The sequence below is a fragment of the Porites lutea genome, chromosome 5, assembly GCF_958299795.1.
Source record: "Porites lutea chromosome 5, jaPorLute2.1, whole genome shotgun sequence".
Lineage (NCBI taxonomy): Eukaryota > Metazoa > Cnidaria > Anthozoa > Scleractinia > Poritidae > Porites > Porites lutea.
Genome location: NC_133205.1, coordinates 33,634,338 through 33,656,015, shown reverse-complemented (window position 1 = coordinate 33,656,015; position 21,678 = coordinate 33,634,338). Strand labels below are relative to the sequence as shown.

Genomic DNA, 21,678 nt, shown 5'->3' with positions numbered 1-21,678 from the left:
TAATGATTAACGCCAATAGGCCCTTTGCAGCTAGCCATTCGCGCTGTACAAAACCGCCACGCTGAAGAGCAAAGGCCACACTGGGACAAGACAGTGACATTAGACAAACAAAAGACATACATAATTTAAATGGTAATTTTCTTTGTTTGTCTTGTCCCAGTGCGAATTCTGCTCTCCAGCTAGGCTGTTTTGTACCACGTGAGTGGCTAGCTGCAAAGGGCCTATTGTATTGACATATCGACAGGCATCTCTGCTTTAATATTAGCCAGGGAACTTAGCCAATAAGAAAAGGATAAATATTTTCTTGCACATGTCGCGCTATGTGACGGGATCCAAATTATGGAATCTGGGAAAGTTTTGCTCGTGGAATCCGGAATCCTTGACTTTTGGAATCTGGAGTCACGTACAGCTCAAGAAATCCGGAATACTACTAACGATTGGAATCCAGAATCCAAGTTCCACGGCTATTGATTGGAATCCAGATTTCAAGACTCCATTGGATTGCCTTTGAGGCGGGACATGTATTTAAAGTGTTAAAGGGACTGTGTCACGATTGTGCGCATGTGTGAGCTGTGACAGTAGCTGATTGTCTCTGAACCAATCGGACGCGAATAAGTTGCACCGAGGAAATTTACATAATTTAAGATTCATTGTTCGCGAAGTGGGAGTCTTCCGGACGTTTATGTTCGATTTTATATATATCCCCATAATTCATATTTATTCTCCGGTATTCCTGAGATGAATGTTGCAGATGATAGGAATAAGATTAACAACCCTGTCCTGCTTTGACACAAACATTTACCTAGGTGTATTTTTTCGTACCCACGCTAGAAAACCAGTCTCCGATCCGGAAACAAAAATAATTTGTAAACAAACCTTACTGATCTCTCTGTTTACCCTATATTAACTTAGAAATACCTGCAAATAGCTCCAGACCGGTGATCAAAACACACAGTATAGGATGAGGCAAACGTTTTGCTTAAAATTCCAGCTAAATGCCGGCCATAATAAAATATGCCATGCCATGCGGTCGGCTAGCTCAGTCGATTGATACCGGTTGAAAATCGTAGCATCGTTTGAAAGCAATTCCTAGTGCTTCATCATAAAACGCTTTCATTGCAATAGTAGCCACATAACGTATAAGTATAAAGATTATTCTAAAACAACAACGCAAAAAAAGGAATAAACTGGAGCCCATAACTATGGCATAAATTTCAACTGCTTATCAGCAAATAACAAAATTCCTTCCGAGTCGTTGCGTTGCGTGTTCCGCAAAACAAACGTTATCGATTCAACACATAAAGAAACCGGATGTTCAACGGAACATTCAGGGAACAATTTATTTTTAAAAGATCAATTCTTAAACATCTACGCTCATACAGAAAAAATACAAGGAACATTCCCAATGAACTACATCAGTAAAGATCGCGCGGCCTGTTGTCAGTACTTTCTACTGTACAACTACGGATCGGAGTCATATAAAATCGAATGCCTGTTAAAACGTTTCATGTTCGATGGTTTGTCTCCTCAAACCTCACACGACTTCGTGTACAGCAAAAGATTGCTGAGTTTTCTCCTTCTGATTCCAGGCACTCGATAAATTAAATTGCTGCAGACAATCGGAAGTCATGTCGCAGATCAGCTTCACTCGCCGCTGCGTCCCATTAGTAGTCCACGGCTGTATCGAGGAGACCCTTTTAACTCCTCTTTACATATTTATCGTTTGAAAAATATCTGTCAAAGGTAGATAGTTGACTGGAGAACCTTGATAGACAGAAATGAAAGCCAGATGACCACATTAAAGGCCACATTTGATCCGTTTGTAGGAACACTGACAACAACGAACTTGGCTTCGTACGGTTCTCCTCAATGACTTCGAATTTTCTCGACAATACTTGCACAAAAGTACAAAATATGGCGTTTAAAACTTCCCAAATGGACCAAATAGCTCTTGAATACTGATATTATGGCTCTCTCGGGCGTCTCAGGGTCGATGGAAGAGGATTTCTCCACCAAACGCCAATCTTGAAAAACTTTCAGCCGGAGAGAAATCAAGTTGCCGCACATGCGCAGAAGCGTGTCACAGTCCCTTTAAGCGTCTCTTTTAACACCGAGCGAGTATGCCACATGGCATTTTAATTCAGTTATTTTGGACTGCTTTACGTTCTTGTCAGGTGAGTTTATATCATGAAAAGATTTCCATAATTTTTTTGACTATTAGGAACAGACTAAGACTGAGAATGAACTTCGCCGCTAATTCCATAACATGCGCAAATACGAGAATTAAATCAAATTACAAAGCAACTAAAAAATATGCTTGTGGATGACATACACAACTTTAAACGAAGCGTCAAAGAAACTTACACTAATATGATTATGGCACCGATCGTTGGGTTACAAAAAGTGTTAGGGACTTCTCCCTTTAATGCTAGAATCGACAACTCCTTCTTTCCCGGCTACATCAAATCAACTCCTATACTTTTTTTATTTTATCGAAACGGGTTTGGTTAGTGTGTAGTATCGTAAAATATTTTCACGAGTCACGCTGTATTTAGGCTAGCCTGTAGGGCGAGTCAAAATCCAGGGGAGGGGGGTACTCCCCTATATAAGACATAAAGGTATATGCCGCCCCAAAGGGTAGGGTTTTTGCGCGGTTTTTGGTATGAAAACGGGTATAAATTTTGCTCATTTTGGTCTTGAATCGAGTATGATTTTCAAGGGAACTAATTGAACTAATTGGAACTAAGGGAGTGAACGAACTGAATTGTTTCAATTTCAACTGAGTAAAAAAGAATGCGAAATACCTTAAAATTCCGAAAATAAGCCCCGGGGCATATATTTTTCAAAGGCCCTGGGGCTTATATTTGGAGGGGCTTTTACGTGGAGGGGCTTATTTTCAGAATTTTGCGGTATGCGAATTCGAAATGGATGTTAAGAATGTTTTGATCTAAGCAATGATGATATTAATTTCTTAAAGGAATGATCTGAGAGTGGATATGGATTTTAGTGGCCAGGTCTGAAAATGGCTGTGAAAACTGACATTTTTGGTGTGAAATAGGGTCAGGGTTTGGAGAACCGGCGGGGCGGCACAGGCCCACCGAGAAGTCCCAGGAGTACCCCCCTCGCCCCCCCCCCCGGGGTCAAAATATAAGGGACGAGTAAAGATATACCACGATACATCATCATCATCATCATCAATCTTTATTTACACACGAAATCGTATCATTTTACATGGTCTTCCTAGGAATCGTGTTTAAAACTAGACTAAAATACTAAGACTAAAAGACTAAGGAACTATTGACTATAATGTTAAAAATACAAAAACTTACATTATGGATAATAAGAGTTAAAATGGGTCATGGTGCATTAGAAAAATCTTTCCCATGAATTGAAGTTTTAAAAACATTTAAACTGGGCAGTTTTCTAATCTCTGAGGGAATCTTGTTCCACAGAACAGATCCTCTGTAGTGTAGGCTCCTTTTTGCAGACTCAGTTTTGGGTCTGGGAACATAATAATTTAACTCAGAATTTCTAAGATTGTGTGAATGTACATTTGAGGTTTTGGTAAAGATCCTCCTCAGATACGATGGGGAAAGATTATTATGGATTTTATACATTGTCACAGCCAACTGTTTAAGTCTTGCATATTCTAGCCTTTCCCAGCGAAGCTCATCCAACAAAACACTTGAGCGAACGTCATAGTTAGAAAAGGTGAGAATTCTAGCAGCCCTATTCTGCAGCTTTTGAAGTTTGTCTGCTAGTCCCTTATTGATATTACCCCAAACGGCACCACAGTAATTAAAATATGGCATTACCAGTGCATTGTACATGTTCACTCTAGTATCAAATGGTATAAAATGACTTATACGCCTTAAGATAGTAATACCAGCGGATATTTTCTTTGAAATGGTATGAATGTGTGGGCGCCAGTTCAAAGATTCATCAATTTGAACTCCAAGGGATTTATGTTTAATTACTCTTTCTAAGGGTGTATTATTGACTTTGACTGTGAAGTCACTGTTTATTTGGGATAACTTAAATTGGCTCCCTATAAGCATGTATTTAGTCTTCTTAACATTTAAAGTTAATTTGTTTGCTGACAGCCATGACTGGATTAAACTCATATCATAATTCATTTTATGTTCAAGGACACATGGGTCTTCTGCAGATGTGGTAAGGGTAGTATCATCTGCATACATTCTGGGTTTTGAAAACAAATTACATGAAGGGAGATCATTTATATAAATAGAGAATAAGAGAGGGCCTAAAATAGACCCCTGTGGAATACCACATGTTATATTACAGAAATCAGATTGAACTCCATCAATGAACGTTTGTTGCTTTCGGTACGAAAGTAAACCTTCCAAAAAGGGATTTATTATTCGACTTGAGGGGTATAAAACAGAACTCACTAAATGTGCACACCTGCCTGATGCGTGACATACTAACATGACTCCGTTCACGCGACTGAAGCAACTTATAAGAACTGAAAACTTGTCAAACTGGTTTAATTCGTTTTCTTCGGGTTTTCGTTGGCGCTTCAAGGTTATATCTCCAGACTTGTTTGGAAAACAGTGATAAAATGACAAACAATCGTGAGGCTTAGTATGATGGTCATTCGGTTTACACGTAAAACCGACTGCAAGTTGAAAAACCGAAAAGAACAAATTGAAACTGCAATGCAAAGAAAAAGATCTCCTACAAATTCAAGGAGTTTCAACTGAGCTACTGGCAAAAAACGCACATGAAAACTCATCGCCGGAATTAATACAAAAGAAAATTCTTTAGAGAGCATTTAGAGTCTGCCATGCTGATAAATGTTGACATATATTGTTGTTGAAGCGACTTTACTCTAGAAACTTGGTTTTGCGGCTCTATTCAGCTTTATTTTTGTTATAAAACGATGCATACAGTGAGACGTTTGAGCTCGATTTGACTACTCTACCAGTCGGAGTGGTACTCTTCTGAGTGAAGATGAATATCAAATATCTTTCGAAGGCTCTTCGAATAATCAAGTATATAGATGTTGCCAGTAAAACTGAACGGATTAGAAAGAATAACTATTTTCTTTCCAAGGCCATTTTACACCTTGCTCGTTTCATTCGTTAAAACCAGAACCAGCCCAATCCAGTCTGACCTAAGGCATTTAATAGAGCCATTCTCATTCATTAATTCGATTACTGCTAGATTCTTCCCCTCTCCCCTGGATTTGCCACTTTACCTTTCGACCAAGCCTGCTGCTTATCGAGGTGCTTCAAAGAACACATTACTTCAGTACAGGAGCTTCAGTATTTTACTCGTTTCTGCTAGGCAGCTCCGAAAATAGAACTGACGACGTCTGTTTGAACAAGGCATTTGACGTGGCAGCTGGTGAACGGTCCGAATGGACAATCAGGCTACGACATACGTTTATGTTAGCGGGAACTTAAGGTTTGTAGCCGAGGGTTTAATTTCGTAATGACAATACACGAATTCACGCTAGTCAGCAAAACACAGCTTCCGTTGTGGCATTTGGGTATTCCCCAAATGCCACACGGTGTAGAATACTATGATTGGGTCACTTCAGCTGCAATTCTGTAAAGTTTGGAGCATGAACAGCCCGGACCCTGAGATTCACTTGGCTTGTTAAAGATAATAAGTCTCTGTTTGTCCTTGCATAACAGTCACTATCTAATGTGTACAGTGTATAAAGTAACTTGGAATAAATGTTCATTTTTCAAACTAAGGTTGTTGAAATTCCCCGATATGAAACAAAAGCCACTTACACGAGGATTCCTCGCGCTTACATTTTATTTATATTTCAAGACCATCTAAAATTTACGGTAGCTAGAAGGCAGTTGAGATCAGTTAATGGACCTATAATAATGTGCAAGCGAAGCGAATTCCTAAGCAGCTAATAATTGCTTAAGTATTGAATAGATTCCAAGGTCCTCCTTAGCTACTTTGTCCCTCTTTTCTTGAAAAACGTGAGAGTTCTTAACTCGTGGTTAGCTTAAGGCAGCATTAAAGGATATTAGGGTACTCGAGATCGAGTAAAATGTAACTGTCAATGGAGAATTGTTTGAACAAGATATCCATGATCGCAGCTTCTGGATAAACAATACATCATGCGTGACAACATTTCCCGACTGTTTATGCATGATATTTGGAATTTTTTCGTTAATGCCTCTTGTACGGATACCAGAGGGGCCGAGTTAAGTGTCCGTTATGACAATTTCGATTGACAAAGTAACTTATTTGCCAGAATCTTACGACTTCCTCTCAGGAGATCTCTACCAGTTCATGTGTACAGTGTGTACCACCGAAAGGGATAATGCGTTTCCCGAGCCACAAGATGTCACGCACTTGTCACACCTTCTCTCGGCCTGGCTGGTTTAGGCCTAAGCATGGAAAACTGTTTTGCAAACTAATTACTGATTATTTTTCCGCACAAGTAGAAAGAACGACCTTTACTCGTTCACGGCCTTATTCATTCATCACATGTGGACAAAAACGTTTTGCTATGTTAATACATCTACTTACATCGTGTATGTGTCTTGGACAAAGCCTTACAGTCAGTCGTCGTGGCCATGACTGGTCATGATGTACTGTTTCGTCTGATTCGCGGCTAATCTCGAGAGCAAACGGATGTACCTTCCACATCGCCCCCGTTTAGCCCTTACATTGTGATTTAACTCAGACTGAGATTTCGAGAGGACTCATGCACAAGTCGTAAAAATATAAGTAGATATCACGCAGCTCAGTTTAGAATTGCAAGTTTTGCTTTTCCGTTCTAATAAACCAAATCATGTATAACAACTAAAAGGTATACCGTAACAACCTTACCATTAATAAAATGGAGTTTTCGCTTGCATCCACGGTTACGTAGGTTTGAAAATTTGTTTTCGTTTTTTAAATCCCTACCGAATGGCGAGAGCTCATAAAATTAAACATGGTCGTCACTACTGTAAATGACATCGTACGTTGTGCCTGGCTTATAAAGTAACACCGCTGTGACAGATTGCATGTTCATTCAGAATGTTCTCTGGGGAGGGCTCTGCCCAGCGGGTGAACGCCCCAGAGCTTCCATTAGAGCTTGCTCGCGGACTGTCATTAACGTGACGGCTTTAAGAACGCGGTGACCGAGCAAAAGTCTGGAATGAGAACGGCGTTCTAAGCGCGGGAAAAATAAGCTTTAGTTTTGCGACGCGTTGTTTGCTCGACGCGCCAGTTCAATATTTTTATTTTGACAAAAAAAAAAGATGAGATCGTTCAATGAAGCCCAAAATTAAATATGCTTTTAACATGCTCAAAAGAACAAATAAATTATCAAGATTTTTTTTGTACGAAGAAAACATGCAGCATATCAACGAATTCCTCACTAGTCGGTGAACAAAAATCCGGCCGAATGTAAAGCAGATTTCCCCTTTGAAAAAACCTGCATCTTCACTTGATTCTTCTAAAGCTACCATCGTATCTAAAGCGTTGTATAATTTGGAGGGCTCATGTGGTGTTATCCATGAAGCTTTTTCCTCGTTTCTCGACTTTTTCTTGTGCCTGTTAACAAGAATTCCCACGTAGACACAAACCGATCGAGTGTGAGGCAATATTTTCCTACGTGCTTCTTCCCCGGCGTTGTCGTGTAGCGGTTTACACTAGCAACGTCTTTGTACAGGATAAGGTCGTTTTCTTTTGTTCAAAACATAATGGGACTAATATATGAAAGATAAAAACAACAACAACTTCAAGGCGGAGTTAAATTTCAGCTTAGATTATAATTTTAAATATATGCTTCCATGGAAAAAAGAAATCATATTCTGTTAGTTCTCAGCCAGTTCAGGGGTACGTTTGGCAAAGACAACGGTAAAATACTGAAAATAATGCAGAACTTAAGCTAGGAGGCACAACTTGCCTCAAAGAATTTTGTAGAAGAAGAAGACATATCTGATCCATCTTCGCTTCTCTTCGCCAACCTCAGCAAACTGCATATCAAGTCAAAAAAATGTCAATTTCGCAAGCTGGTAGCGTAAATGTTCGCCGGAAAGTTTGTATATGAATCGGGGTTTCAAATTCTAGGATGAGGAGGTACATACGTATCCATTTTGTTTAAAACAATGAAATACTCACGCCAAATCTCTTTGACTCGTGCTCTGTACGCTTCACGACGCGTCAAGTTTGTAGGGTTGAGCATGCGCAGGAAGCCTTCTCTGTGAAAAGTTACTTCCGGCCGCGTCGCAGATTCTTCGCGTCCTCGATCTAAAGCTCCCTATAGGCGAATCTTTGTTTACAGTTTTTGCCTCATTAACATATGCCTATCAATTTCTGCTGACGCTAATGAAATAAAAACTCTGAATGTTGAAAGGACAGTTTCAGTTTTCTCTGAAAATTTGAGCCCAATACACAGAATGATTTCGGAGAAATTCTCTTCTAATACTCGAAATTTTACAGAGAATGTGTGGCTCGTTAACGTTTTTGCCACACAGCAATTTCGAAGTTTTTGATGGCTGATATTTCCTTCAATATTGCTTACAAAGAGCTGAAAATTGTACAAATTCTCTCAGCTTAATCACCTCTTTCAACTTTTGCATTTAGTTCATATGTACGGCCATGGCTTCCATGAGTTAAGTTGTATCCTGATGACGCCAGCAAAGATTCGCCTATTGGCTCGCGTTTCGCTCGTTCTACTATCCCTGAGGAAAAATGGGGACTTACGCAAAATTTTGGAGGGACAACAAAAAGTATTATGGTATTTTGATAAAGGCCTATTGATGAAACATTTTAGGCTTAGCTGAGGTCATCTCTAATTTTTTTCGTTTTGGGTCGCTCGGTGGGATAAAAGAAAAAAAAAGATGTCTGGAGCCTGGAAACAATAACAGGACATGTGTTGGCGGAAATGTGGTGGTCGATTTGAAACAAAAAGTGAAAACAACATGCACACAACACTCCAAAAAGGATACGCCGCCGGAACCATGCTACGAATTGCTGTAGTAACAATTCTCAATTTTTATAAAGAGAAAGAATTGATTAATTAACGTGGAACATACTTATGTTTAACTGCTAGCCTAAATTTTAGACGTCCCTTCGAGTCGCATACGTCTGAGATCAAACTATAACTGCGTTTTACTGTTTTTTGAAAATGCCGAAAATTTGAGTTGACCGGACGACGCTAAAAGGAGAAGAACAAGGTGAAGTAGAAGGAACAAAACAGGCAAACAACTAAAACAAGAAGACAACGACAAACGATAGAGTTGCATTAGAGTTACCAGCTTAATGAGACTTCGAACTCGGGGCATGCCATTCTTGAACCCCTGAGAGATTTTCTTTTCTGTTAATAAAATGTTATATAATGTAAAAATCCAACGCTTCTAAATGTATCTCGGTTGGTATTTATGAGTACTGGCAGATCACTCTGATCTCGCCCTTTATAAGAGGAATGCAAGACAATCTTGGGGAAGCCAATGCAAGACATTCTTGGATTCTTGATCCCAGTTTCCAGGTATTGGATTCCGGATTTGTCAGTGAAACCTGGATTCCGGATTCCAAAGCCCAGAATTCATGATTCCACAAAACATTTTCCTGACTCCGAAATTCGGATGCCTTTACATGGGGCGACTGATCACTTTAGCTGTCTATTGGCACATGACACAGGCATGACATTGTTTACTATATCTTTTATACATATATATATAGTTTTGAATTCGTTTGCACTCAACACTGGCAAAACATCTCAATATGTTTTTGGCGTGATGTTGGTGTGAATTCTTCTCGGGCTGTTTGCGACTTTTCGACACTTTAGATCCGGCATGTTAATCGGTATGGGTCTTAAGTCCTAGTTAACATAAAATACCGTTGAACGTCTAAAATTGGAGTCGAGGGACGCTAAAACTGGTAACGACCGCGTAGCTTTTTACAATGGCTTTTTTCCTTAGTTTTCTCTAAGTCACTGCGGAATTTGCCATACTTAATCTGCTGCATCGCTTGACAACTTGACACATCAGATATTTATTTGATCGTCTCGTGGTATAGTTACTTCAGCTTTAGAGTTAAAGTGGTGAGTACGAAGTGTGCAAAAGCAACACCTAGCTAAGTTAAACTTGTTATGCAATCGGTAAAATTACTGATTATTCCTGGATTGCCCTTTGCAAGGCTTGTCCAACATTGGTGGATTTTGGTAGATGTTGAAGAAAAAACACAATTTTATGCAGAGGTCGTTTAAATCCTAGTTTACACATTTTTCTATTTTCGTGGGTGGGGGGGGGGGGGGGGTGGGGGGATGAAATAAACGTTGTACAGATTTTGATATACATCTAATTATATTGCTGTACGGCTGTAAGCGTATGTTGCAAATGGATGCATCCTACTCGACAAGATTATAGCCTGCTAACACAGCCGAATGTCCGGTCGTCGCTTCTCTCCACCCGCGTGGAGAAAGGCGACGACCGGAAATACGTCTGTGTCCGCAGGATAAATAGGTTAAGGCCTGGATCCTTACAGATTTCTCAGAAATTGAAAAGGGGGCAAGCTCATAACCTATGAAATCAGCCCCTCAACGGCACCCCTCAGAGATGGCGTCGAGTACCTCTTGCTGGATTTTAGTGTTATGTATGATTGCAGGCTCTTTTCATCAAGAATCAGGGATTATTTATTTTAGTAAGAAGGATCCATATTACCATATTGCTGTTCGGATTTTCTTTAAAATTCAGTGTTCACTGATCCAAACGATTTTCCATAATTCATGGGCCGATCGGTGAGTTAAAATTCCAGGGTGGAGCCTTCAAAGAAATTTCATTAATTTCTTTGATGTCTTTTAGCACATTCTTGTTTCTACCTGCAGTTATAGGGAGTAAGGAAACGGTTAGGCAAACCTTTTAGAAAAGGCACCGCGTTGAGTGCGTTCTCGTTCTACTCGCCAGAGGAAGCCTGGCTGTTTTACCTGCGACAGTCCACCCGTACTTATGGCTTGTGTTACTGGCAATTTACTCATACTCTTACTTGGAAATGATGGCGTTTTTTAAAGTCTTAACACTCCGAAATTTCAGATTCAGTGACAATTTTCAGCGGGCGCGTGGATGTAAGGCCAATCCGCGAGGTAAAGAACAACACTAAAAACAAAACAAAAACCCACAGAAAAACACAAACACCTGCACGTATTAGACTCTTTGTTCGCGACCACTGGACAAGGCGTCCACCGGCCTTGGTTAAATTATTAACAGGTGAAAGATCATCTCAGTTGTGTCAGCAACTTATAATTTAAGGATTTGCGAAAAGAAAACTGTTCAAGCAGGACTTTTTTTAAGGATTTCTTGTCGCAACTGCCAGTTTAAGTCGCAGTTGTGATGACCTTTCACGTGTTAACTCTTTTTTTTCCATCAGTTCAAACATGAAGAAAGATCATATATATTCACCTTCATTTCTGCGTTCTTCCCTAGCAGTACGCGATCGATCGATTGCCCGACACCTGGTCTCAACAAATTCCGTAACACAACGACAACGACTATGGCTTGCAAATGAGGGCCTAGGTAAGCTATGTTTATGAACATGAATGTTTGCGGCCACCAGACTGAAGTTTTATTAGTTGTCTCTCCCTACTTCACGATAGCTTTATGTGACATTCTTTGTTTATTTCCTACTTTTGTGAATGAGCATAAGGCCAGACTTGAACTACAAACTTTACAAGAGACGAATCTAATTCCAATGAGCTAGAAGTACAGATTTTGCTCATTAAAATTAGGTTATTCCTTTGCAAAGTTCGACGTTTTACCCTGGCATAAAGTACTTTTAGTCAAAGGAAGTATAGGGCTCACCGAATTAACCCCTTTTTTGCGGGGAATCTCGTTATCTTGCGGGAGAAGACATTAAGGTCGTTGACGTCACAACTTTTTGTCTTAATCTTATCAATAAGGGTCGACAAGGTGAAGCAACCAATGAATACTTTTGTTTTCAGTCAACTAATAAAAAAACAAGACCTTGAACTAGAAAACCTGTCCAACCGGTAAGTCCAATGACAAAAAATAGCAAACAACCTTATCTTAATGAGATTCCTCCGCATTTTCTTATTATTGACATTATTAAGACAAAAGGCTGTGACATCATCGATGTTTTCCCCGCAAGATAATGAGATTTCCCCCCCCCCAAAAAAAAGGGGTTAATTCGGTGCGCCCTATACTACTGCCAAGGTTAAATTCTTAATCATCGTTTGAAGCTGTCTTTGCCAATTGCGGCTGGAATGAAAAATAAAGTCCTGATTCTTTGAGCCAATAATGCATGCCCAATAATGAGCCGTGTGAACTTGCTATCAGGTGTAATTTTCTATATATTATTTTGGAACGCATGCGCTTTAAAACGAAAATAAGACGTTCAGAACTAAAGTAAGCATTCATAGCGGAGCTCCACAAGCGGCGCGAAGCGCCGCGCGTGGGCGGATCCCCATAGTTAAGGAAATGTGGTAATCTACCCATCCGAGAGAATTTGGTAAACAGGTGACCGTACACCAAGCGACCGACGACCGCCCGCACCACAGGCATACCAATGTAAAATAACTCATTCAACAGGTAGGGCAACTCAAGGTTTTATTTGGAAGGAAATCACATGTCCGCCCGGACTTTTAGAAAGAAAAAACAACAAAGTCGTGTCTTTTTCGGCGTTATTTTTTATGTTTACACTAACGTGGATAACAGAGAAAGAGCTAGAGCGAGTTATTGAAAACAAAGGAGACGAATTTCGCGCAAGAAAAACGTGGAAATTCAAAGCGGCGGTGAGAAAATGAGAAATGCTAGCGGCCAGAAAGGTGAAAATGAGCGGCGGTGAAAAATAAAAGTGAACATGAACACAGGATCAAAATATTGGGTAAGCACATACGACAATTCCGCCATGAAAATAATGTGTAACTAGGTAGTTTGACGTTTTAGGCCGCGAGCAAACGGGCGCAACAACTCCCAACATTGTTGCGCCAACAATGTTGGGAGTTGTTGCATGTGTGTTGGCAGTGGTGTGCAAAAGGATGCAACAACTCCCAACAAGTTTGGGACCTGCAGTGCATCGTGGGAAGAATACAACCCATAAGCCTTTGTAATCCATGCGTTATGAGCGTGCGTGGCCCCAACAATGTATGAAGAGCTGTGCAAACGGGTCCAACAATGTTGCGCTACGCTTCGGCGATCACGGAACAAAAGAAATGTTGGGAGTAGTTGGCAGAAAAGTTTGACCGGTTTCAAACTTTGCGCAACAACACGCAACAACATCCAACAACATGCAACTGGGTGTGCAAAGGAACGCAACATGTAACATCCAACAATGTTGCGTCCGTTCGTACAGGGCTTTAGTCGTATAAAACAGCGTTGTAGTCGTGCTAAACAACGGCAAAGGAAAGACCAAAAAGCTTGTTTTTTGCTAATTAGAAGAAAAAGTGTGCTGCACGTGTAACTTGTTTGCTTTTTTTTTTTTTTTGCTAATTAGATCTATTAGTCTTGAAGCCATTTTCATTGGCGTCCCCGTTTAGCATTACACGATTTAATTTTTTTTTGTTTACACGTATTATTAACCAGAGCTTCCCTTTTAGCCCTGGCTAAATCTATATATTATTATTTACAATGGATAGAAAAATTCCCAGTGACCGTCTGTAGAATACCATAGTCGCGATATCAGTTGTCACTTGCTAAGCACTGTACTCTAGATCTAAACCATTTACATTACAAGTCCACATGTGAAATGGACATCATAGGAAATGGTCTGCGTCCTTACGCGCCTTTCGTTTTATTCAGTTAGCCGAACCCACCTACTGAAGGCTCATTTACACATGTCTTACACTTACGCATGTCTTGTCTCCTTTTACAGGTCTAGCCTACAATAACCGTTGCATTGCTGGTATCGTCATAACCGATCATTTAAAGACGTGAACTCAGAAGTAAAACTCTAAGGTATTAACATTTCTGCTGATGCAATCATTTTTTTAAAATTGCTTTTCATTTGGAACGATCTAGCTGTAAGAAGTTCGATGGTAGTTGCATTGACAAATACATAAACTATATTTATTTTATTTCATTTTAAAACGATAATTACCTTGACATGCTGTTGTACACCTTATTGCAAAAAAGTTTTTAAATTAATGTCAAGAAAAACGACATTTTTTATGCTTAAAAACGTGTTTTTGACAGCGCAATTTACTAATTTCCATATATCAGATCAAAATGCATACTTGGCTACAAGGCTTGGGGGAATAAAAGAAAAGCTAGAAAAGCTTCCTTTATCTTGAGTTCAAAAGGAGTGACAGCATGATCCAGGATATCGAAATAATTTAACTTTGACATTTTTCAGAGTCTTGTAAGTGTTTTTTGAATTCAATGGGAAAAAGTGATGGGGCCTCACACAAACACCTGCAAGACGTAAAATGCAAAGGTCTAGTTTTACTTAATTCTTTCGATATTCTGGGTCATTCTACCACTATTTTTCATCTCAAGATAAAGGAAGCTACTCAATGGGAACACTCTTCCTAAACCAATAGTTGCAATATGCAAATTGAAAGCTTTCTTTTTAGTCATTCATTGTCACTTTTCCTTATTATGTTATCAAAGGTTTCGTCATTAATGTTACTTGTAAGTCAATAGCTATAGTTTTCTTGCTGTTTTCTTCACGCGTTAAGAGATTCGGGAGGCTAGCTTTTTCTGAGAAAATAAAGACTTTTTGGATCAATTTAGGTTTCTGGGAAACTGCCCACCTATCCCTCCCCTAAGAAAACGTCGACACTTCTCGTTTAGAGAAAGATGTTGATTTACGGGAGGGGTAGGTGGGCAGTTTCCCAGAAACCTAAATTGATCCGACTTTTTAATAAGAAAGTCTCCTTAGCCTCTCCACTTCATGTCACTTATCAGTCCCCTTCCTGCGTCCTTGCACACTTGATGAAACAATGATCAATGCGGGTATGTTGTTATGCCAGTGACAGCCCTGTGATAAATGAGTCTAAAGATATTTGAGGATAGTTCGCAATTTCTTGTTTCAATAAATATGATATCTGTTAAACTTTGCTTTTCCTTTTTAGTTAGCTTATCAAAAGTGAATCCAGTGGGCCTGTTAGAAGGGCCAGAGGAGAAGACTTGTGCAGTTGTGAATTATTTCTCTGGGCAAAGTTTTATGATCTTTTGGTAAGGGTACTCCATTGACTGACTACCATGCCAGGATATCTTTTGGCAAATCCTGACAAGGCGAAGATTGATGCGAAGTACTTTTGTTCATACTGTGGCCTACTACTGAGAGAGGCCATGCAAACAAGCTGTGGACATTTCTATTGTCAGTCCTGTCTGAGAAACCTCATCCAGTAAGTTTATAACAGCTTCGAAAATATGATAAAACTGGAAGACAGAACAAAGTAACTAAGTGAATCAAATTAAATGTGAATAATAATAATAATAATAATAATAATAATAATAATAATAATAATAATAATAATAATAATAATAATAATAGACTTTAGATGTCTATCAATTTGGTTCAGTCAGTACAATTAAAGTTGATTACCCTGTGGAATCTTAGGTAGCTTGACATGTAGGTGAAGTGTAAATCATTCACAGAAGTGTTTCAAAATCCCATCTTTACCTATCAAATTCCTGCTGGACTACTAATACTTTATTAAAAATATCACAGCTGGGACATCACTTATATTAGTTTTGGATGCTTCCATCATTTAGAAGTAACCTGATGGTGATCTCCATTTATTTAGTGATATTAGGTAGCCTACCGAGTAGCCTGTGATGCAGACGTAATGTAACTAATCCCGGGGGGGAAGGGTGCTCCCCCTTTTAAGCCATATGGGTTTGTGCCGCCCCATCGGGCAGGGTTTTTGCGCTGTTTTGGTCTGAAAACGGGTACAGACTTTGCTGATTTTGGACTGGTATGGATTTAAGGGAACTTCGGGAGTGTCGACGAACGTATTTATTGCTTCAAATCCAAATAAGTAAGAAAGAAAGAGAAATAAGTGAATTCGAAATGGATTTTAAGAAATCCTTTTTGTTGCTGTATAATGATGCCATAATTTTATAAAGACCAGGTCTGAGAATGGGTGTGGATTTTAGAGGTCAGGTTTGAAAACGGGTGTGAAAAAAGACCGTTTTTGGTCTGAAATAGTGTCAGGATTTGGAGGACCGGGTGGCACACCCCCACCAAGAATTCTCTGGAGTACCCTCCCTTGCGGGGAATGTAACCTCGGTTAGTAACGTCAGCGCCGACATCCTTGTTCTTGGCCCCCAACGGACTCAACGAATTACTGGAAGTGCGTTTCAAATTTCCTTTCAACCTGATTGGCAAATTTACAATGGCCTTTTTTCAACAGGCCAATCCTAGGGCGTATTCAAATCCTGGTACACAGATGGGCGCCCAGAGCAAGGATTTTAAAGGACTTAAAGGGACACAGTTAGCTGATGCACATGTGCATTTAATATCATTTCTTAACTGATTTGCACATCACAAAAACGCTTGAAACATAAGCGCATCCTTTGGATTATGTAAACAAACCTTGTGAAGTTGAAGTTATTTCAAGTCAAAATTCCCATACAAATCCTTTATAATCTAGGCCATTTGAAGGAATAGGCAACGTGATATGATTAGACACTCATACTGAGTTTGGGCTGCCTGTAATCATCGTTATTGCCAACGAGCCATCCGAGAGAAGACGCTCGGATGGCGAGGCGGCAGCAGAATAGAGCCGCGCAAGACTGGGTTGCAATAGGCAAATTCTCGATCGAGCTGAAAAAAGTATAACCCGTAACCTGACGTAATGTAGATTCCCCTGAGACCAAGTGGTCAGTTGTGAACCAATCAAAAGGTAGTACCTGGCGCACGGGCTCAAGTTGAATGTGGTAGCTTTTTAAAATACAAAATTTCAGACACTTCCCGCCGTCGCGACTTCCTGTGTCTATTTACCTAAATTTATTCGTCAAACCTGGCCACTGCAGTCAAGAAACATGAGCACTTGATATATTCTATTAATTTTAAGGGCCATAATTTTAAGTTTTAACGAAGAGAAGTCAAACAGCAAAAGTGTTCGATGTGCAACAAGCGATAATCTTACCACTAAAAAGGATCAGATTACACGAGGAGATAAGGAAAGCTTTACACGAAGAACACAGTCGCTTCTCTTGGAAAATCTGGTGTTGGGGAAAAAATCTAACCAGCAAACAGAAAAAATGAGAACAAAAACGAATTACAAGCCTAAAGCGAACGACAAAGGAAAAGAAAACAACGCCATTTTTTTCGAAACCTGGCCGAGTTCAGTATAAAAAAAATGAACTAAAATACCGACGTGCCGTCCATTGCATGTCCTAGGAAACATTTCAGATGGCCCAGCGAATCATTCTAAGTTTCAATCGGATAACAAAAAACCTCGGGAAATTTGGAAGGAGGTTTAAATGATTAAACTGTGCAAATATATATCCACAATGTGAAACCGAATCGACAGTAGATTTGTAGCTGGACTTAATAATATTCCCGGTCTCGCTCCCTCTGCAAAGCTGATTTTATTCTTTCATGATCAAGACACTTCACACTTTTACATAGCAGGTTTGTAAAGCCAACAGAGTGAATCTGAGAACTGACTCTCCTCCGGAACCTCATAAAGTGTTACATGCATAACACCCTTTCAAGAAAATAATCCTTGCAACAGGAAGGGACCAAGAAACGGTCAAATGGGGAAAAAAAGGAATTTTATTCCTAAGCAAAATACGCATGATTTGCTCGTTGGCACTCTATCGATAGGTATACCTAGTTTTTATTTGGAAAGGTAAGTTTTCTGAACCTGAAAAAAGTTTCATGCCGAGGGAACCTTCCACAATTATTCAGACTTCGCGACATTTCTCATCTCTACTGATTCTTTGAATTCAGAGGTATTCAACTTTAACTTTGCTTTATCTACACAAGGCGTCCATTGGTGAATTTTCGTTGTATGAAACAAATGAGTCCTCTAATACTAGACTTAGGGTTGATAACCAACATTTGGTAATGTAGATTCAGTAAGTTAAATATTATCTGGAATTCGTCAAATAAAATTTGTAACACATATACTCTCCTATATTTAGGGATCAATTATTAGAAATAATGGTTTGCGTCGTGGACCAGAAGCATCTTCAGAAGAACGAGGTATGTCTTTTTTTTTCGTTTTTATTTGCATTTGGTTGTTGTTGTTTGTTTGTTTCCTCTTGTTTTTAATTTTTTAAGTTATAAGTGTGAATTGAGGCAAAAAATACAGTGGGTAGCTTTACAATATCACGGCAAAAGTGAGGTTACTTGATAGCAAAAATGCTTTAAGTAAGGATAAACTCCGTCCGCAAAGGCTTTCTTTGGATTGCGTGCGCCCTAAACTATTAAAGCCAGGTTTTTTGAAGGGGCTCAGGAGGTTAAGCAGTTAGATATATGTCGAGGGATGCAGGGAAAGTAAGGCGATATATTACCGGTTAAGACCTAGCAATTCTAAATGACATTGAAGGCACTCGTTAGCCCCCATTTTTCTTTGCTGTAAGCAGATCTTTCCAGACAACTTTATGCGTCGTGAAGTTTTCGCTCTCATAGTTTTCTGCACATTCATGGAGGATGGATGCAAGTGGAAAGGAGAGGTCAGAAATTTAGAGGTATGGAGTTCTGTGCATGTCTACTCAACTAGAAAATGTAAAATGTGCATGCGTTTGTTACTTGGTACCACTAACTGGTCAGAACTTATCATGAATTAATTTTCTTGGTCAGTTAGTTTTTGAACGATCCGGGTGACCATATCAGTCTTGAGACCAACAAATTAAAATTCAACATCATTGAAATCACAATCAATTGATCTACTTATCTTGCTAGGACCATACGAACGGTTGCGAATTCCTTAAACTCCCATGTGTACACCCTGAGTGTGGCGTCTTGGTGAAAAAAGCTGATCTTCCAGAACATTTGGAAAATGAATGCTTGTACAGACTTTTGGATTGTCCGCTCTGTCATGCCAAGATAGTCTTCATCAGGATGACGGTACGTACAGTTTTTCTAATACAGCTTGATACGGTAGCATTGAGAATGTTAGTACAGTTGCCCTTTTTATTGCAAAGCGCGTCTGCTCTTTAGTCTTAATAACAGTCTGAATATTTCGCTTCGGCATTCGGTAAACTCCTTTCCATTTTGATTAAAAATGACAATACTCTCACCATGTAAGCTATGAGGATAAATAAAATGACAGAAGCATGTGAAAAAAAATGGGCAAAAAGGCTTGACAGAAGTTCTGGCTCCTCTTTTCAGATGGTATTAACTATGCGTTGTTATTAACCGCAGCAACATCAAGAGAACGATTGTCCAGCTTATCCAGTTGTATGTGACAAATGCAACAAAGAGGGGATTCCTCGGGGAAAGGTGAGATTGTTTCAATCTAAATCATTAAATTGCCTCCATACTCAAGAGAAATTTGAACACCTTGACATCAGGCAACCGAAATTTTACGATGTTAGGCACCATGCGTAATCTTTGTTTGGTTGTAAGATAATGGAAAGTAGTTTCTGCAATTTGGACCTTTCGTTCCCCAAACAGTTTGCGCAAAATACGTTATAATCAGCTCATTACTCACAAACAATTCCCTTAATTTTAGCTGGCAGATCATCAAAATCCCATCGTGGGAGACTGTGAGGGAGTGCAGGGTCCGTGTCCATTCTCACAGGTTGGATGTTCCAAGAAAGAGGTTAGTGATTTAGTTTTGTGTTTTGCTTAAAGAATCCGGAATCTTGGGCTTTCGAACCCTGCTTGTTTTGGACCTCAACATTTTGATTCAAAACATTGTACAAGGTTTTTTGTGAATTTTATCTCTATATTATGTATGACTGGATTACTATTATGGGGTACAGAGAGCATGAACTTATATTAGCTCAATAAATATTTTTCTTCTACACCCCTACCTCCCCATAACGGCCACCTCTCCACAACGGCCACTTTCTTCTGTCCCCAAGGTGGCCGCCGTGGAGAGGTTTGACGGTATGTGCTTTTCGTCGTTATGTTATCGGCACATATATAAAGCGACATTCTTTGACCTCCTTTGTTAATCCCATTTTAAATTTTATCAGATTCTCAACCAAAGGGAAAAGAGGGAACATTTGACACAAGAAATAGTTCGCCACAGTGTTCTTGTTCTTCAGTTTGCTCTTGGTATCAGCAAAGACTTAGAAGCTATTGTTAGACGTGATCCCCGGGTAATGTCGAGAAGTCCTCACATGTTTACAAACTACGATAGTGTCATACAAGATCTTCTTAATCGGATGCAAAACAACTCAGAAACATCGAGGAATTTGCAAGAAAAATTGCGAGAACACAGCGAAAGGATAACCTCATTAGAAAGAAAAATGGCTACCGGGAACACATCAGGAGCAGCTGCAGCATCCGCTACAAGACCATCTGATGCTGAGGGCAGTTTAACAAATATGGATATATTAAGACGAATTACTAACCTCGAGAACAAAACCGCTGACCACGAAGTGCTGTTAGTTGAAAGTAATCGCACTATAGTGGAGACAAGTAGAGAAGTTGGAATGGTTAAAAGACAAGCAGAAAGCGTCCAAGAGAGTACGAGGAGGATTGACAGACGGATTGAATCCATTGAGCATACACTTGCTTTACGAAATGTCACCCTTGCTGACTTAGAGGAGTACGTTAGGCAACAAGAGTTCTCGAGCTATGACGGCCAGCTGCTCTGGAAGATAACTGAATTCGCCCGAAGACGAAACGAAGCCGTTAGTGGACAGCAAATATCCTTTTACAGTCCTTGCTTCTTCACTGGTCGTTATGGATACAAGATGTGTGCACGTATTTATTTAAACGGTGATGGCATGGGCCGAGGAACACACATCTCAGTGTTCTTTGTGGTCATGCGAGGTCAATATGACGCTCTACTCCGCTGGCCATTTAGACAGAAGGTTACATTTATGTTAATGGACCAGGATAACGTTGAGCACGTGATCGATGCGTTCAGGCCTGATCCAAGTAGCTCATCGTTTCAAAGACCACGGAGAGAAACAAACATTGCAAGTGGATGTCCAATGTTTTGCCCTCTAACAGAACTAAATAATCACGCTTATGTGCGAGACGATACAATGTTCTTGAAAATAATCGTGGATACATCTGATTTGTAGAGTGTTGATATTAACGATAACTCTTGGGTGTTTGTCTAAATTCAATTATCGCTTTGTCATACATACATCTTTTTTACCAATTATCGGTAACATTAGCTGCCATAGTTGGTAGGTAAGTACGCAGAGTCTCTATTTACCGAGGATTGCCAAATTACACCGTGATTCTCACAATATTACACACAATTAGGCATCATATTTCCAAGACATAGCACTTGACTCGCTGATAGAATTAGGAGGTGTGCGGTTGATGTGAGTTGCAGCCACCTCCTCCAGTATCATGTTGGAGGCATGAAACTGCTTGCACGTCCGAGGTTATCGATATTAGAGAGTAAACAAAATAATTGCAAAACGTCGTAACTAACTTGACAAAACAACAGCACAAGAAACAAACAAAACAAAACGACAGTGGAACGGAAGACACAAGTAAGAATTCCTCATGTGATGCGCGAAGATTTGCTAAAACACTATTGAAGGCACAACCACAGCAAGAAACGATTGAGGATAGACCCGGATCAATCAAAATGTCGAATACCATGCCAAATAAAAGAAAAGAAAACTGATCCTCACGGAA

At 39.7% G+C, this 21,678-nt stretch overlaps 2 protein-coding genes across 3 annotated transcripts in view; one reads left to right on the top strand and one right to left on the bottom strand.

The window, feature by feature from the left end:
* Nucleotides 1-21,678, bottom strand: part of LOC140936502 (uncharacterized) — a 470,324-nt gene that overhangs the window by 339,467 nt on the left and 109,179 nt on the right. The gene's annotated exons all lie outside the window — the stretch shown is intronic.
* The window catches only part of LOC140937808 (TNF receptor-associated factor 2-like), an 18,241-nt gene continuing 1,887 nt past the window's right edge, over nucleotides 5,325-21,678 (top strand). The window contains exons 1-10 of one of the 2 annotated variants that reach the window (XM_073387381.1): nucleotides 5,325-5,430; nucleotides 11,412-11,498; nucleotides 13,813-13,895; nucleotides 15,014-15,289; nucleotides 18,042-18,102; nucleotides 18,486-18,590; nucleotides 18,805-18,969; nucleotides 19,267-19,344; nucleotides 19,577-19,666; nucleotides 20,046-21,678. The exon at nucleotides 20,046-21,678 is cut by the window's right edge and continues 1,887 nt beyond it. In XM_073387381.1, the coding sequence (XP_073243482.1) occupies nucleotides 15,144-15,289; nucleotides 18,042-18,102; nucleotides 18,486-18,590; nucleotides 18,805-18,969; nucleotides 19,267-19,344; nucleotides 19,577-19,666; nucleotides 20,046-21,107 (1,707 nt within the window). In that variant the 5' untranslated portion in view covers nucleotides 5,325-5,430; nucleotides 11,412-11,498; nucleotides 13,813-13,895; nucleotides 15,014-15,143 and the 3' untranslated portion in view covers nucleotides 21,108-21,678. Of the gene's footprint in view, nucleotides 5,431-11,249; nucleotides 11,499-13,812; nucleotides 13,896-15,013; nucleotides 15,290-18,041; nucleotides 18,103-18,485; nucleotides 18,591-18,804; nucleotides 18,970-19,266; nucleotides 19,345-19,576; nucleotides 19,667-20,045 lie in introns of those variants that run through there. The other variant, XM_073387380.1, reaches the window with a different exon arrangement.